This window comes from Vidua chalybeata, chromosome 33 (genome assembly GCF_026979565.1).
Source record: "Vidua chalybeata isolate OUT-0048 chromosome 33, bVidCha1 merged haplotype, whole genome shotgun sequence".
In the NCBI taxonomy this organism is placed as follows: Eukaryota; Metazoa; Chordata; class Aves; order Passeriformes; family Viduidae; genus Vidua; species Vidua chalybeata.
The window spans coordinates 781,496-799,482 of NC_071562.1; the positions used below are offsets into that span (position 1 = coordinate 781,496).

At 56.1% G+C, this 17,987-nt stretch overlaps 2 protein-coding genes across 5 annotated transcripts in view; both read right to left on the reverse strand.

Annotated features, from left to right (window-relative positions):
- WIZ (WIZ zinc finger) overlaps positions 1 to 17,144 on the reverse strand; it is a 55,204-nt gene extending 38,060 nt beyond the window's left edge. For 3 of the 4 annotated variants that reach the window (XM_053968260.1, XM_053968261.1, XM_053968258.1), the window contains exons 1-2: positions 10,987 to 11,039; positions 8,840 to 9,240 (exon numbers count right to left, since the gene is read on the reverse strand). In XM_053968260.1, the coding sequence (XP_053824235.1) occupies positions 8,840 to 9,170 (331 nt within the window). In that variant the 5' untranslated portion in view covers positions 9,171 to 9,240; positions 10,987 to 11,039. Of the gene's footprint in view, positions 1 to 8,839; positions 9,241 to 10,986; positions 11,040 to 17,121 lie in introns of those variants that run through there. The other variant, XM_053968259.1, reaches the window with a different exon arrangement.
- ICAM5 (intercellular adhesion molecule 5) overlaps positions 12,989 to 17,987 on the reverse strand; it is a 9,294-nt gene continuing 4,295 nt past the window's right edge. The window contains exon 10 of the mRNA XM_053968240.1: positions 12,989 to 13,041. Within this exon, the coding sequence (XP_053824215.1) occupies positions 12,989 to 13,041 (53 nt within the window). The remainder of the gene's footprint in view (positions 13,042 to 17,987) is intronic.

The following is a 17,987-nucleotide window of genomic DNA, read 5'->3' on the forward strand; positions in this document are numbered from 1 at the left end:
TCCCAAATTCCAGGGCGTGATCCCAAACTCCAGGATGTGATCCCAAACTCCAGGGCGTGATCCCGAGCTCCAGGATGTGATCCCAAACTCCAGGGCGTGATCCCAAGCTCCAGGACAGGATCCCAAACTCCAGGATGTGATCCCAAACTCCAGGGCGTGATCCCAAGCTCCAGGACACGATCCCAAAATCTGGGACACAATCCCAATCTCCAGGACAGGATCCCAAACTCCAGCACACGACCCCAAATTCCGGGACACGATGCCGAGCTCCCCTCCGGGACACGATCCTAAGCTCCAGGAGAAGATCCCAGGATCCAGGACATGATCCTGGATTTCAGGACGTGATCCCAGACTCCAGGACACGATCCCCAAATTCCAGGACATGATCCCATGATTTTACAGCCCAAAACTTGGGATTTTATGGTTTAAAAACTGGGACTTTACAGCCCAAAAACCAGGATTTTATGGTCCAAAAATGGGGATTTTACAGCCCAAAATCAGGATTTGACAGCCCCAAAACCAGGATTTTATAGCCCAAAAACTGTCTTTTTGTGGCCCAAAACCAGAATTTTACAGTTTAAAAACCAGGATTTTATGGGTTAGAAGCCGGGATTTTACGGCCCAAAAATTGGGATTTTACGGCCTAAAAATGGAGATTTTAGGGCCCAAAAATGGGGATTTTAGGGCCCAAAAATAGGGATTTTATAGCCCAAAATTCAGGATTTTAGGGCCCAAAAATAGGGATTTTAGGGTCCAAAATTCAGGATTTTAGGGCCCAACATTCAGGATTTTAGGGCCCACTGGGCAGTTAAACCCGGTCCTTGTCCTACTTTGGGAAATCCCAAACCTCTCGCGGCGTTTGCCTCCCGGGTTTATTTTTAAACCGTGGCCCCGTTCCGGCACCGGCGAGGGGATTTGGGATTTGGGATGATTTGGGATGTTATTTATAGCCCCACAGGACGGGCACGGCAGCTGCTCCGAGCCCGCCGCCGAAATTTTGGGATAAGGATGCCAAAAATCAGCTCCGGACGCCGCTGAGCCCGAAGGAGCAGGGTTGTGGTCATGGGGTCAAGGTCTGACCCCAAAGGAGGATTTGGGGCTTCCCCGCGGCCCCAAAAGTCTTTGGGAAGAGTTCCCGACCCCAAAAAACTTTGGGAAGAGCTCCTGACCCCACACAGATTTGGGAAGAGTTCCCAACCCCAAAAGTCCTTGGGAAGAGCAGCTGACCCCAAAAGTCTTTAGGAAAAGTTCCCAACCCCAAAAAGATTTGGGAAGAGTTCCCGACCCCAGAAGCATTTGGGAGGAGCTTCTGAGCCCAAAAGTTTTTGGGAAAAGCTCTCAACCCCAAAAGTCTTTGGGAAGAGTTCCTGACCGCAACAATATTTGGGAAAAGTTCCCGAAGTCCCCAAACATCTTTGGGAAAAGCTCCCAAAGACCCCAAAAAACTTTGGCACGAGCTCCCAACCCCAAAAGTCTTTGGGAAAAGCCACCAACCCCAAAAATATTTGGGAAAAGTTCCTGACCCCAAAAACTCTTGGGCTCCAAGAGCTCGGTCACAGGAGCGAGGGAACGTCGGGAATTTCCCGTGCCAGTTTGGGATCGTTCCCGTCCCAGTTTGGGGCTGTTCCCGTGCCAGTTTGGGGTCATTCCTGTCCCAGTTTGGGGCTGTTCCTGTCCCAGTTTGGGGCTGTTCCCGTCCCAGTTTGGGGTCATTCCTGTCCCAGTTTGGGGCTGTTCCCATCCCAGTTTGGGGCTGTTCCCGTGCCAGTTTGGGGTCATTCCTGTCCCAGTTTGGGGTCATTCCTGTCCCAGTTTGGGGCTGTTCCCATCCCAGTTTGGGGCTGTTCCTGTCCCAGTTTGGGGTCATTCCTGCCCCAGTTTGGGGCTGTTCCTGTCCCAGTTTGGGGCTGTTCCCATCCCAGTTTGGGGCTGTTCCCATCCCAGTTTGGGGTCATTCCTGTCCCAGTTTGGGGTCATTCCTGTCCCAGTTTGGGGCTGTTCCCGTCCCAGTTTGGGGCTGTTCCCGTGCCAGTTTGGGGTCATTCCTGTCCCAGTTTGGGGTCATTCCTGTCCCAGTTTGGGGCTGTTCCCGTCCCAGTTTGGGGTCATTCCTGTCCCAGTTTGGGGTCATTCCTGTCCCAGTTTGGGGCTGTTCCCGTGCCAGTTTGGGGTCATTCCTGTCCCAGTTTGGGGTCATTCCTGTCCCAGTTTGGGGCTGTTCCCGTGCCAGTTTGGGGCTGTTCCCATCCCAGTTTGGGGCTGTTCCCATCCCAGTTTGGGGTCATTCCTGTCCCAGTTTGGGGCTGTTCCCGTCCCAGTTTGGGGCTGTTCCCGTGCCAGTTTGGGGCTGTTCCCGTGCCAGTTTGGGGTCATTCCCGTGCCAGTTTGGGGCTGTTCCCGTGCCAGTTTGGGGCTGTTCCCGTGCCAGTTTGGGGCTGTTCCCGTCCCAGTTTGGGGCAGTTCCCGTCCCAGTTTGGGGCTGTTCCTGTCCCAGTTTGGGGCTGTTCCCGTCCCAGTTTGGGGCTGTTCCCGTCCCAGTTTGGGGCTGTTCCCGTCCCAGTTTGGGGCTGTTCCTGTCCCAGTTTGGGGCTGTTCCCGTCCCAGTTTGGGGCTGTTCCTGTCCCAGTTTGGGGCTGTTCCTGTCCCACTTTGGGGCTGTTCCCGTGCCACTTTGGGGCCATTCCCGTGCCAGTTTGGGGTCATTCCCGTCCCAGTTTGGGGCCTTTACTGTCCCACTTTGGGGCCGTTCCTGTCCCACTTTGGGGCTGTTCCCGTGCCAGTTTGGGGTCATTCCCGTGCCAGTTTGGGGCTGTTCCTGTCCCACTTTGGGGCTGTTCCCGTGCCAGTTTGGGATCGTTCCTGTCCCAGTTTGGGGCCGTTCCTGTCCCACTTTGGGGTCATTCCTGTCCCACTTTGGGGCTGTTCCTGTGCCAGTTTGGGGCTGTTCCTGTCCCACTTTGGGGCTGTTCCCGTGCCAGTTTGGGATCGTTCCTGTCCCAGTTTGGGGCCGTTCCTGTCCCACTTTGGGGTCATTCCTGTCCCACTTTGGGGTCATTCCTGTCCCACTTTGGGGCTGTTCCCGTGCCAGTTTGGGGCTGTTCCTGTGCCAGTTTGGGGCTGTTCCTGTGCCAGTTTGGGGTCACTCCTGTGCCAGTTTGGGGCTGTTCCCGTGCCACTTTGGGGCTGTTCCTGTCCCAGTTTGGGGCTGTTCCTGTGCCAGTTTGGGGCTGTTCCTGTGCCAGTTTGGGGCTGTTCCCGTGCCAGTTTGGGGCTGTTCCCATCCCAGTTTGGGGCTGTTCCCGTCCCAGTTTGGGGCTGTTCCTGTCCCAGTTTGGGGCTGTTCCTGTGCCAGTTTGGGGCTGTTCCTGTGCCAGTTTGGGGCTGTTCCCGTGCCAGTTTGGGGTCATTCCTGTCCCACTTTGGGGCTGTTTCCGTGCCAGTTTGGGGTCATTCCTGTCCCACTTTGGGGCTGTTCCCGTGCCACTTTGGGGCTGTTTCCGTGCCAGTTTGGGGCTGTTTCCGTGCCAGTTTGGGGCCGTTTCTGTCCCACTTTGGGGTCCTTCCTGTCCCACTTTGGGGCTGTTCCCGTGCCACTCTGGGGCTGTTTCTGTCCCACTTTGGGGTCATTCCTGTCCCACCTTGGGGCTGTTCCCGTGCCAGTTTGGGATCGTTCCTGTCCCAGTTTGGGGCCGTTCCTGTCCCACTTTGGGGTCATTCCTGTCCCACTTTGGGGCTGTTCCCGTGCCACTCTGGGGCTGTTTCCATGCCTGGCCGATCCCATTATTTCTTCGCCTGGCTCAGCTTTTCCTGGCACGGCCCCGCAGCCGCTGGCCCCATTGAGTGGGGAAAACTCCCGGGAACGGCGCCAGGGCTGGAGAGCGGCCCCGATGCCAAGGGCACCCCGAGGAAACGCTTTGGGGTCGTCCCGGGGAGTTCGGGATGCGCTGCGGGCTCCTGGGTGCTGCTCTCGGGGTTTTTCCTGGATCGGGTTCAAAGAACCATAAAAACCTCCAGAAGTTGGCAAAGATCCCTCGGGATGGGCTCCAGAAGGGTTGGGAGGCACCTGGAGGGCTCTGCTCGTGCCAAAATCCCAAAAGCCAGCCAAAGTTTGAGTTACAGCACTGGAGAAACTCGTGGGAGGAGCCACCCCAAAAGAACGACACCATTTCACCCCAAACAAAGCCCAAAAATCCCCCAAAGCTCGCTGGGGCAGTTCCCATTAAATCAGGGCAGTGGAGGCACCTGGGGCGCTCTGCTCACCCCAAAACCAGACCAGAGTCTGGCACTGGAGAAAAAACGACCCCAAACACGGCTCCAAACACCCCAAACCAGCTCCAAACACCCCAAACACGGCTCCAAACACCCCAAACACGGCTCCAAACACCCCAAACACGGTTCCAACACCCCAAACCAGCTCCAAACACCCCAAACACGGCTCCAAACACCCCCTGACCCCAAACACGGCTCCAAACACCCCAAACACGGCTCCAAACACCCCCGACCCCAAACACGGCTCCAAACACCCCAAACACGCTCCAAACACCCCAAACCAGCTCCAAACACCCCAAACACGGCTCCAACACCCCAAACCAGCTCCAAACACCCCAAACCAGCTCCAAACACCCCAAACACGCTCCAAACACCCCAAACCAGCTCCAAACACCCCAAACCAGCTCCAAACACCCCAAACACGGCTCCAAACACCCCAAACACGGCTCCAACACCCCAAACCAGCTCCAAACACCCCAAACCAGCTCCAAACACCCCAAACACGGCTCCAAACACCCCAAACACGGCTCCAAACACCCCAAACCAGCTCCAAACACCCCAAACCAGCTCCAAACACCCCAAACACGGCTCCAAACACCCCAAACACGGCTCCAAACACCCCCGACCCCAAACACGGCTCCAAACACCCCAAACACGGCTCCAACACCCCAAACACGCTCCAAACACCCCAAACCAGCTCCAAACACCCCAAACACGGCTCCAAACACCCCAAACACGGCTCCAAACACCCCAAACCAGCTCCAAACACCCCAAACCAGCTCCAAACACCCCAAACACGGCTCCAAACACCCCAAACCAGCTCCAAACACCCCAAACCAGCTCCAAACACCCCAAACACGGCTCCAAACACCCCAAACACGGCTCCAAACACCCCCGACCCCAAACACGGCTCCAAACACCCCAAACACGGCTCCAACACCCCAAACACGCTCCAAACACCCCAAACCAGCTCCAAACACCCCAAACACGGCTCCAAACACCCCAAACACGGCTCCAAACACCCCAAACCAGCTCCAAACACCCCAAACCAGCTCCAAACACCCCAAACCAGCTCCAAACACCCCAAACACGCTCCAAACACCCCAAACACGGCTCCAAACACCCCAAACACGGCTCCAAACACCCCAAACCAGCTCCAAACACCCCAAACCAGCTCCAAACACCCCAAACCAGCTCCAAACACCCCCTGACCCCTAACATGGCTCCAAACACCCCCTGACCCCAAACACAGCTCCAAACACCCCAAACACGGCTCCAACACCCCAAACCAGCTCCAACACCCCAAACCAGGCTCCAAACACCCCAAACCAGCTCCAAACACCCCAAACCAGCTCCAAACACCCCAAACACGGCTCTGGCCACCCCTTGACCACAGCTCTGACCACCCCGACCCCAAACACGGCTCTGGCCACCCCATGACCCCAAAGCCATGTCCAAACACCCCAGACCACAACCCCAACCCCACCCTGACCTCAAGCGCGGCCCCAACCGTCGCTGACCGCGGAACCCCAGAGCAGCCGGGGACCAGGGAGATAAGGGGGGTCAGGGGAGATGAGATAAGGGGCCTGAGGACACCCGAGGTGACGAGATAAGGGGGACAGGGACAGGGACAGACCGAGGGGACCCCGGTGACAAAGGGACCCCGCAGGGCAGCGCCACCCCCGCCCCGTTTCCTTGGGATCGACCCCAAAATGGGGAGAGGGGGAGGTGGGAGCCAAGGAAATCCCAGAGAGAAATCCCGGGGGAAAATCCCGGAGAGGACGGAAGGACAGCCCCAAAACAACCCCAAAACCACCCCAGACAGCCCCAAAAACACCCCAAAACTCCCCCAAAACCACCCCAGACAGCCCCAAAACCCCCAAAACCACCCCAAAACCACCCCAGACAGCCCCAAAACCCCAAAACCACCCCAAAACCACCCCAGACAGCCCCAAAACCCCCAAAACCACCCCAAAACCACCCCAGACAGCCCCAAAACCCCCAAAACCACCCCAGACAGCCCCAAAACCCCCAAAATTCCTCCAAAACCACCCCAGACAGCCCCAAACCACCAACAGCGTCACCAAGAGAACCAAGAACGTCGCCAAGAGTCACTGTTGACCAAGAGTCAACACCAACACCAAGACAGAGCCAACACCAGGAGAACCAACACCAGGAGAGCCAACACCTTCACCAGGAGAGAACCACCAACACCTTCACCAAGACAGCCAACACCATCACCAGGAGAGCCAAAACCATCACCAGGAGAGCCAAAAACAGGAGCACCAACACCTTCACCAAGACAGCCAACACCAGGAGAACCAACACCAGGAGAGCCAAAACCAGGAGCACCAACACCGTCATCAAGAGAGAACCACCAACACCTTCACCAGGAGAGCCAACACCAGGAGAACCAACACCAACACCAAGAGAACCAACACCATCACCAGGAGAACCAACACCAACACCAAGAGAACCAACACCATCATCAGGAGAACCAACACCTTCATTCACCAGGAGAGCCAAAAACAGGAGCACCAACACCGTCATCAAGAGACAACCACCAACACCATCACCAGGAGAGCCAACACCAGGAGAGCCAACACCTTCAGCAGGAGAACCAACACCTTCACCAGGAGAGCCAAAAACAGGAGAGCCAACACCTTCAGCAGGAGAACCAACACCTTCACCAGGAGAGCCAAAAACAGGAGCACCAACACCTTCACCAGGAGAACCAACACCAACACCAGGAGAACCAACATCAATGCCAAGAGAACCAACACCAACACCAAGAGCCAACAACAACACCAAGAGTCAGCGCCAAGACACCCAACGCCATCTCCAAGAGAGTCAACACCAGGAGAGACCCACCACCATCTCCAAGAGAGTCAATACCAGGAGAACCAACGGCAAGAGAGAACCAACACCATCCCCAAGAGAGCCAACAGCATCACCAAAACATCCAACACCATCTCCAGGAGAACCAAGACCAAGAGAGAACCAACACCGTCCCCAAAACAACCAACCCTGTCCCCAAAACAACCAACAGCACCCCCAAAACAACCAACATCGTCCCTAAAACAACCAACAGCACCCCCAAAACAACCAACATCGTCCCCAAAACAACCAACAGCACCCCCAAAACAACCAACAGCATCCCCAAAACAACCAACAGCATCCCCAAAACAACCAACATCGTCCCCAAAACAGCCAAGACCATCCCCAAAACTGCCAACAGCATCCCCAAAACAACCAACATCGTCCCTAAAACAACCAACACCGTCCCCAAAACAACCAACAGCATCCCCAAAACAACCAACATCATCCCCAAAACTGCCAACAGCATCCCCAAAACAACCAACAGCATCACCAAAACAACCAACAGCATCACCAAAACAACCAACAGCATCACCAACACAACCAACAGCACCCCCAACACAACCAACATCGTCCCCAAAACAGCCAAGACCATCCCCAAAACTGCCAACAGCATCCCCAAAACAACCAACACCACCACCAAAACAACCAACCCCATCCCCAAAACAACCAACAGCACCCCCAAAACAACCAACCCCGTCCCAAAACAACCAACACCATCCCTAAAACAACCAACACCATCCCCAAAACAACCAACATCATCCTCAAAACAACCAACAGCACCCCCAAAACAGCCAACCCCGTCCCAAAACAACCAACACCATCCCTAAAACAACCAACACCATCCCCAAAACAACCAACCCCATCCCTAAAACAACCAACAGCATCCCCAAAACAACCAACATCATCCTCAAAACAACCAACAGCACCCCCAAAACAGCCAACACCATCTCCAGGAGAACCAAGACCAAGAGAGACCCAACACCATCCCCAAAACAGCCAACCCCATCCTGAAAACCCAAAAACAACCAACCCCATCCCCAAAACAACCAACCCCATCCCTAAAACAACCAACCCCATCCCCAAAACAACCAACCCCATCCCTAAAACAACCAACCCCATCCCCAAAACAACTAACATCGTCCCCAACACAACCAACAGCACTCCCAAAACATCCAACACCATCTCCAGGAGAACCAAGACCAAGAGAGACCCAACACCATCCCCAAAACAACCAACAGCACCCCCAAAACAACCAACAGCACCCCCAGGAGAACAACCAGCACCCCCAAAACCACCAACACCATCCCCATACAGCCAACCCCATCCCCAAAACCACCAACACCATCCCCATACAGCCAACCCCATCCCCAACACAGCCAACCCCATCCCCAAAACAACCAACACCGTCCCCAAAACAGCCAACACCATCCCTAAAACAACCAACACCATCCCCAACACAACCAACATCATCTCCAGGAGAACCAAGACCAAGAGAGACCCAACACCGTCCCCAACACAGCCAACAGCATCCCCAAAACAGCCAACCCCATCCCTAAAACAGCCAAGCCCATCCCCAAAACAACCAACCCCATCCCCAAACCATCCCGGTGCCATCACCAGGGAGGACCGACAGCACCGACCGAACCGACCGACGGCGCGCGGCGCGGCCGGGGCCGCTCCCGGCACTCACCGGCCTCGTCGTGCGCTTCCAGGGCCACGTCGGGCTCGTGCCGGGCCAGCGAGGAGAAGAAGTCGGGCTCCTCCCTCAGCTCGGGCCCCTTCCCCTCGCGGCTCGTGGCCGCCAGCTCCTCGGCGCCGTAGAACGCGTCCTCGTCCAGCTCGGTGCCGCGCGGCGCCGGGTTCTCGGCGGCGCTCCTGGCGTCCTGGAGGAAGCCGCGCTCCTCGCCGGCCTGGGCACGCTCCGGGGCGGGGAAGGGCTCGGGGCTGGGCTCTGGGGGCATCAGGAGGGCTCTGCCGCCGTCTCCGAGGCGCTCTGCGAAGGCCGCGACGCTCTCCTCCATGCCGCGCCGGTGGCGCGGCGCCGCGCGGAGCGGGACGCGGCGCCGGCACTGCGGGGACTGCCGGCAAAACCTGCGGGGAGCCAGGGAGGGAAAAGGGGCAGAGAGTGAGGAAAGGGCTTTGGGGTCACCCAAACCCGGCCAGAACCCGGCAAACGTCGCCTCCCCTCCCCCCTGAAGGAACGACGCTCTCTCCGTGCCCTGCAATTCCCAAAATTCCCTCTCAAATCCCTCGATCGTCCCAAAAAATAAAGAAATAAGGATCCCAAAAGGTGAGAATTACAGCAATTACAGAGCAATAAAGATCCTAAAATCGCCTTTCCTGGCCCTAAAAGGTGAGAATTAAAACAATTCCGGAGAAATAAAGATTCCAAAATCACTTTTCCCTGCCCCAAAAGGTGAGAATTAAAACAATTCCAGAGAAATAAAGATTCCAAAATCAACTTTCCTCACCCCAAAAGGTCAGAATTAAAACAATTCTGGAGAAATAAACACTCCAAAATCGCCTTTTCCGGCCCCAAAAGGTGGGAATTAATTATGGAGAAATGAAGATCCCATAATCAACTTTTCCTGCCCTAAAATAGTGAGAATTAAAACAATTCCGGTGAAATAAAGACCCCAAAATCAACTTTCCTCACCCCAAAAGGTCAGAATTAAAGCAATTCCAGAGAAATGAAGATCCCAAAATCACCTTTCCCTGCCCCAAAAGGTCAGAATTAAAACAATTCCAGAGAAACTAAGATCCCAAAAAGTGGGAATTGAAACAATTCCACAGAAATGAAGATCCCAAAATCACCTTGTCGTGCCCCAAAAGGTCAGAACTGACACAATTCTGGAGAAATAAAGATCCCAAAATCACCTTTCCCTGCCCTAAGATAGTGGGAATTAAAACAATTCTGGTGAAATAAAGACCTCAAAATCACGATTCCCTGCCCCAAAAAAGTGGGAATTAATTCTGGAGAAATGAAGACCCCAAAATCAACTTTTCCTACCCCAAAAGGTCAGAATTAAAACTATTCCAGGGAAATAAAGATCCCAAAATCACCTTGTTCTGCCCCAAAAGGTGGGAATTAATTCTGGTGAAATAAAGATTCCAAAATCGCCTTTCCCTGCCCCAAAAGGTGGGAATAAAACAATTCCAGTGAAATAGAGACCCCATAATCACTTTTTCCTGCCTCAAAAGGTCAGAATTAAAACAATTCTGGTGAAATAAAGACCCCAAAATCACCTTGTTCTGCCCCAAAAGGTGGGAATTAATTCTGGAGAAATAAAGATCCCAAAATCATCTTTTCCTGACCCAAAAGGTGGGAATTAATTATGGAGGAATAAAGATCCCAAAATCACTTTTCCCTGCCCCAAAAGGTCAGAATTAAAACAATTCCACAGAAATAAAGACCCCAAAATCACCTTGTTCTGCCCCAAAAGGTCAGAATTAAAACAATTCTGGTGAAATAAAGATCCCAAAATTGCTTTGTTCTGCCCCAAAAGGTCAAAATTGAAACAATTCCGATTAAATAAAGATCCCAAAATCGCCTTTCCCTGCCCCAAAAGGTCAGAATTAAAATAATTCCAGTGAAATAAAGATCCCAAAACCGCCTTTCCCTGCCCCAAAAAAGTGGGAATTAAACAATTCCACAGGAACGAGGGCGGATCCGGGGCAGGGCGGGTCAGATCCCGACTGGGAAGGGAAAATGGGCAGAAAAGGAGGGAAGAGGCGCGAAAAGCCGGGAATGGGCAGCGCCGGGAGGATAAAGGCACAGGAGGGAGCGAGAGGAGCTAAATTTACCCGGAGGAAGGAGAAGGAAGAGCCTAAAAATACCTCCAAGGTACGGAATGCAAATGAACAGGGAATTATTCCAGCCGGGAAGGGTTTGTCCAGGAGGAAACCTCAAACCCGGAGAAAATCCCAAATCCAGGGCAAAATCCCAAACGCAGAGCAAATCCAAAATCCCAAACACAGAACAAATCCCAAATCGGGAGCAAATCCAAAATCCCAAACACAGAACAAATCCCAAATCGGGAGCAAATCCCAAATCCCAAACACAGAACAAATCCCAAATCGGGAGCAAATCCCAAATCCCAAACACAGAGAAAATTCCAAACCCGGGGCAAATTCCCAAATCCCAAATCAGGAGCAAATCCCAAATCCCAAACCCAGAGCAAATCCCAAATACAGAGAAAATCCCAAACCCAGGGCAAAATCCCAAATCGGGAGCAAATCCCAAATCCAGAGAAAAATCCCAAACACAGAGAAAATCCCAAATCCCAAACACAGACAAATCCCAAATCGGGAGCAAAATCCCAAATCCCAAACCTGGAGCAAATCCCAAACCTGGAGCAAATCCCAAACCTGGAGCAAATCCAAATCTCAAACCTGGAACAATTCCCAAACCCAGATCAAATCCAAATCCAGAGCAAAATCCCAAACCTGGAGCAAATCCCAAATCCCAAATCCACAGCAAATCCCAAATCCCAAACCTGGAACAAATCCAAATCCAGAGCAAAATCCCAAACCTGGAGCAAATCCAAATCTAGAGCAAAATCCCAAATCTCAAACCCGGAGCAAATCCCAAACCTGGAACAAATCCCAAACCTGGAACAAATCCCAAACCTGGAGCAAATCCCAAACCTGGAACAAATCCAAATCCAGAGCAAATCCCAAACCTGGAACAAATCCCAAACCTGGAACAAATCCAAATCCAGAGCAAAATCCCAAATCCCAAATCCCAAACCCAGAGCAAATACCAAACCTGGAACAAATCCCAAACCTGGAACAAATCCCAAACCTGGAACAAATCCAAATCCAGAGCAAAATCCCAAATCCCAAACCTGGAGCAAATCCCAAACCCAGAGCAAATCCCAAACTTGGAACAAATCCAAATCCAGAGCAAATCCCAAACCTGGAACAAATCCCAAACCTGGAGCAAATCCCAAATCCCAAACCAGGAACAAATCCCAAATGTGGAATAAATCCCAAATCCGGAGCAAATCCCAAATCCCAAACCTGGAGCAAATCCCAATCCAGAGCAAAATCCCAAATCCCAAATCCCAAACCCGGAGCAAATCCAGGTGTTTCTGTCCAGGTGCTCCAGGCAGCTGCAGTTTTCAGGGTTATTCCACCAGCAGCCCCCCAAAATTCCAACTCCTCGGACGCTGTGATCCCAAAAACCGGCGCCACGTCGGCGCTCCCTCAAACGCTCCAAAACCCGCCAGGATTTTGGGGAGGAAATCCCAAATTTGTGGATTCCAAGTGGGAATGGGACAAGGGCTGGAGCCACCTGCTCTTCCCGGGATCCTCCAGATCCCGGGATCCTCCTTAAATCCGCTCAGAACCACCGAATTCCCGTTTTTCCCCCATTTCTGGGACCATCCCGGGTGGGAAAACGGCCCCGAAATCGGAGTTCTCTTCAAAATCCCGGGAATTGGGGTGAGAACGTTTCTGTAAGGATCCCAAAATTCCGCTCATCCAAGCCCCGTTTGGGATCCCAAATCCCCGTGGGCATTTTGGGATCGGCACCACCCCCCACGCCCAAATCGAGCTTTTCCAAATTTCCCCCTTCCCGAATCCGCCCTCGCTCCCTAAAACCCAGCGATCCTCCCCAAAACCCCGCTCGGGGGATGGAGGGGAAAAAAAAAAAAAAAGGAGATTTTCCCTCTTTTCCTAAAATGCCGCCGGGCTCTCACCGCGAGGCCCCAAGGGCTCTTCCCGAATTCCCAGCGATTCCCAAACTCTTCCCGAGGCCGGGAGGGATCCCTGCCCCCAGCCCATCATCCCAAGAAAAGGCGGAGCGGGATTCGGGGCGATTTAAATGCAAAACCGGTTAAGTGGGGACGGGCAATTCCCGCCTCTTCCCCAGGAAAAACAGGGGAAAAACTGGGAAAAAAGGGGCCAAAGCTCCCGGGAATTCCGGCACTGGGGGGCTCCAAAAATTTGGGATTCGCGGGGGTTTTATTTTTTTATTCCCACCGGGAATCGCGGGCGGGGAATGGGATCCACCACGCTGCCAAAGCTGCCGTTTTTTTCCCGATTTTCCTGTGATTTTCCAGCGATTTTCCAGCGATTTTCCCCATTTTTCCTCTTTCTACCAGAGCATTCCCAGTCTGGAATGCTCCCACACCCAAAACCCACGTGGTTTTCCTCATTTTTCCCAGGAAAAAAAACAATTCCAAGCCGGATTTTCCCCCTCGACTCAGCCTCGACCCGTGGATTTATGGAATTTTTTCTCCAAAATTCCCTTTTCTTCCAGGATAAACCCACGGGAACGGCTCCAAATCCCTGGTGGATTTTTTTTTTTTTCCCTTTTTTTTTTTTTTCCCTCCCAAAGCAGGAGGGAAAGGCAGGAATTGGAATTTTCTCCTCCTCCTCCAGGTCAGGGCCGAGGATCCCACACATTCCAGGACGCATCCGTGTGTTTTTCCCAGAGGAAATTCTCCTCCTCCTCCTCCTCCTCCTCCTCCTCCTCCTCCTCCAGGTCACGGCCGCATTCCCAAGGTCCTGAAGGTTTCTCTGGAATTTTTTCTTTTTTTTTTTTTTCAATTTTCCCAGAGTTTTTTCAGCTTTTCCCCAGGGCTTTTCCCTCCTATTCCAGAACGAGAGCGTGGAAGCCCCAAATGCAATCCCAAATAATTTTGGGAAGTGCCTGTGAGTCCTTAACGAGCTGGTTTAGCCCAAAATTGGCTTTTTCCCCCCAAATAAATCCCCTCGGGAGCTCCTCCTGGGCCATCCCAAATTCCTGCACCGAGGGGATTTTCGGGATCCAGGATTTGGGATCCTCAGGGAATTCAGGTGTGGGGTCCTGGCTGCTCCAAAAAGGTCGGAATGAGCCCAAAGCTGCTCCTGGATGATCCCAAAGATGATCCAGAACAATCCCAAAGCTGCTCCAGAGGTCCTGGGTGATCCCAAAGCTCCTCCAGGATGATCCCAAAGCTGCTCCAGAAGTTCAGGATGATCCCAGAGGTGATCCAAGGGGTCCTGGATGGTCCCAAAGATGATCCAAGCAGCTTGTGGATGATCCCAAAGCTGCTCCAAGGGGACCTGGATGATCCCAAAGCTCCTCCAGGACGATCCCAAAGCTGCTCCAAGAATCCAGGATGATCCCAGAGATGATCCAAGGGGTCCTTGATGATCCCAAAGCTGCTCCAGGAAGTCCTGGATGATCCCAAAGTTGATCCAAGGGGTCCCAGATAATCCCAAAGATGATCCAAGCAGCTTGTGGATGATCCCAAAGCTGCTCCAGAGGTCCTGGATGATCCCAAAGCTCCTCCAGGACAATCCCAAAGCTGATCCAGAGGTCCTGGATGATCCCAAAGCTCCTCCAGGACAATCCCAAAGCTGCTCCAGAGGTCCTGGATGATCCCAAAGCTCCTCCAGGACAATCCCAAAGCTGATCCAGAGGTCCTGGATGATCCCAAAGCTCCTCCAGGACAATCCCAAAGCTGTTCCAGAGGTCCTGGATGATCCCAAAGCTGCTCCAAGGGGTCCTGGATGATCCCAAAGCTCCTCTAGGATGATCCCAAAGCTGCTCCAAGGGGTTCCAGGATGGTCCCAAAGCTGCTCCAAAGGCCTCCAAGCGGTTCCTGCCCAGCCCAGCCCCCAGCTCGGGGCTTCTCCTGGACACAGAGCCCACCCCGGCACACCTGGATCCACCTGTATCCCCCTACAGCCCCACCCTGCACACCTGGATCCTGTCACAGCCCCACCCTGCACACCTGGATCCACCTGGACCCCCCTACAGCCCCACCCTGCACAGCTGGATCCTGTCACAGCCCCACCCTGCACACCTGGATCCACCTGGACCCCCCTACAGCCCCACCCTGCACACCTGGATCCACCTGGACCCCCCTACAGCCCCACCCTGCACACCTGGATCCTGTCACAGCCCCACCCTGCACACCTGGATCCACCTGGACACCCCAACAACTCCACCCTGCACACCTGGATCCACCTGGACCCCCCTACAGCCCCACCCTGCACACCTGGATCCTGTCACAGCCCCACCCTGCACAGCTGGATCCTGTCACAGCCCCACCCTGCACACCTGGATCCACCTGGACCCCCCTACAGCCCCACCCTGCACACCTGGATCCTGTCACAGCCCCACCCTGCACACCTGGATCCACCTGGACCCCCCTACAGCCCCACCCTGCACATCTGGATCCACCTGGACACCCCTACAGCCCCACCCTGCACATCTGGATCCACCTGGACACCCCTACAGCCCCACCCTGCACACCTGGATCCACCTGGACACCCCTACAGCCCCACCCTGCACACCTGGATCCACCTGGACCCCCCCTACAGCCCCACCCTGCACACCTGGGCACTGTCACAGAGCCCCCCCCATACACCTGGGGTCCCTTAGAGACCCCCCCTGTGCACACCTGGACACCCCAACAACTCCACCCTGCACACCTGGGCACTGTCACAGACCCCCCCCCCCCGATACACCTGGACTCCCCACAGACCCTTCCTACACACCTGGATCCCCCACAGACCCTTCCTGCACACCTGGATCCCCCCACAGACCCTTCCTGCACACCTGGATCCCCCCACAGACCCTTCCTGCACACCTGGATCCCCCCACAGACCCTTCCTGCACACCTGGATCCACCCACAGACCCTTCCTGCACACCTGGATCCACCCACAGACCCTTCCTGCACACCTGGATCCACCCACAGACCCCCCCCTTAGTTGTCCTGGAGCCCCAGGACCCCTCCCAAACTCCATGACCCTCCCTCAATTCAGCCCCCCCTCACCTGGATCCCCTCACGATCCCCTCATGATCTCCTCACATTCCCCTCATGATTCCCTAACATTCCCTTCACGGTTCCCCCCTTACATTCCCCTCATGGTTCCCCTCACTAACCCCTCACATTCCCCTCATGGTTCCCCCCTCGTATTCCCCTCACTGTCCCCTCACGATCGCCTCGTGTTCCCCTCACGTTCCCTTCATGGTTCCCCCCTCACAGTTCCCTCACAACCCCCTCAAAGCCCCCTCATGATCCCCTCACATTTGCCTCACATTCCCCTCACCATCTCCTCATGATCCCTTCACTGTTCCCCCCTCACGATCCCCTCATGATCCCCTCACGGTTCCCCCCTCACGATCCCCTCATGATCCCCTCATGATCCCCTCACGGTTCCCCCCTCACTGTCCCCTCATGATCCCCTCACGGTTCCCCCCTCACTGTCCCCTCAGGATCCCCTCACTGTCCCCTCACATTCCCCTCATGATCCCCTCACGGTTCCCCCTCACGATCCCCTCACTGTCCCCTCATGATCCCCTCACTGTCCCCTCACAGTTCCCCCTCACGATCCCCTCACTGTCCCCTCACAGTTCCCCCCTCATGATCCCCTCACGATCCCCTCACGTTCCCCTCACGATCGCCTCACTGTCCCCTCATGATCCCCTCACTATCCCCTCACAGTTCCCCCTCACGATCCCCTCACTGTCCCCTCACAGTTCCCCCCTCATGATCCCCTCACTATCCCCTCACAGTTCCCCCTCACGATCCCCTCACTGTCCCCTCACTGTTCCCTCACGGTTCCCCCCTCACGATCCCCTCACGTTCCCCTCACGATCCCCTCACTGTCCCCTCACTGTCCCCTCACGTTCCCCCCTCACGATCCCCTCACGTTCCCCCCTCACTGTCCCCTCACGGCTCCCCCTTCCCGGTCCCCTCCGCCGCCAGCACCCCCCGCACCCCCCGGAGCCCCGCTGCCCCACCCTGTCCTGTCCTCCCTCCCCGGCGCACCGGGAGCCGCCTGTCCCCGCTGTCCCCCGGTGTCCCCGCTGTCCCCCGGTGTCCCCCTGTCCCCGCTCCGCCTTTCAGCACCCGGGACGGGGCCGGTACGAGGGGGTCTGGGGGCTGTCAGCGCCTCCTCCGCGCTCGCCCCGAGCCCTCGCACCGCCCCGGGCCCGCCCGCCCCGCCGGGCCCCCCCCGGCACTCACCGGACCGGGCCCCCGGGGCCGCGCCCGCGGGGCTGCTCCCGCTCAGCGCCGCCGCCGCCCCGCGCCCGGCCCGGGCCCGCGCCGCCGCCGCCGCGCCGGGGCCATGGCGCCCTGAAGAGCCGCCCCGGGACTCCGCCCGCTCCCGGTTCTGCTCCCGGTCCCGGTCCCGGTCCCGGTCCCGCCGCCTGCGCCGCTCCGGCCGCTCCCCCGCCCCCCTCCCGCCGGCGGGGCCTGACTACGTCACGCCGCGCGCGACCGGGCCGCCGCCGACATCTTGAGGGGGGGGGCGGCGGCGGCGAACGGGGTCCCGGCGGGGATGAGGGGCCCGGTGAGGAAGCGGGGCCCGGCGGGGAAGCGGGAGGAGCCGCCGCCGCCGCCGCCATGTTGGGGCCGCCCCCCGTCCCCGCGCCCGCCCCGCCGGAGCCGCCGCCGCCGCCCTCCGCCCGCCCGCCCCGCGCGCGGCGCGCCGCCATGACGTCAGCGGAGAGCCCGGGCCGCCATCTTGAGAGTGGCGGGGGTTGAGTGGCGGGACCTTCCGGGAGGGAGGGGGAGCGGCGCGGCCGTTGCGTCATCAGAGCGCGACGGCGGCGGCGCGCCGCCATGTTGGGCGTGTGAGGGGAAGGTCGGGGCCGGGGGCGCCGAGGGGATCAAAACGTCCCCAAAGTGTCCCCAAAGTGTCCCCAAAGTGTCCCCAAAGTGTCCCCAAAGCATCCCCAAAGTGTCCCCAAAGTGTCCCTAAAGGATCCCGGGCTCTGTCACTGTCCCCAAAGTGTCATAAAAGGGACCCCTGAGGGACCCCGGGCTCTGCCCGTGTCCCCAAAATGTCCCCAAAATGTCCCCTGAGGGATCCTGAGCTCTGCCAGTGT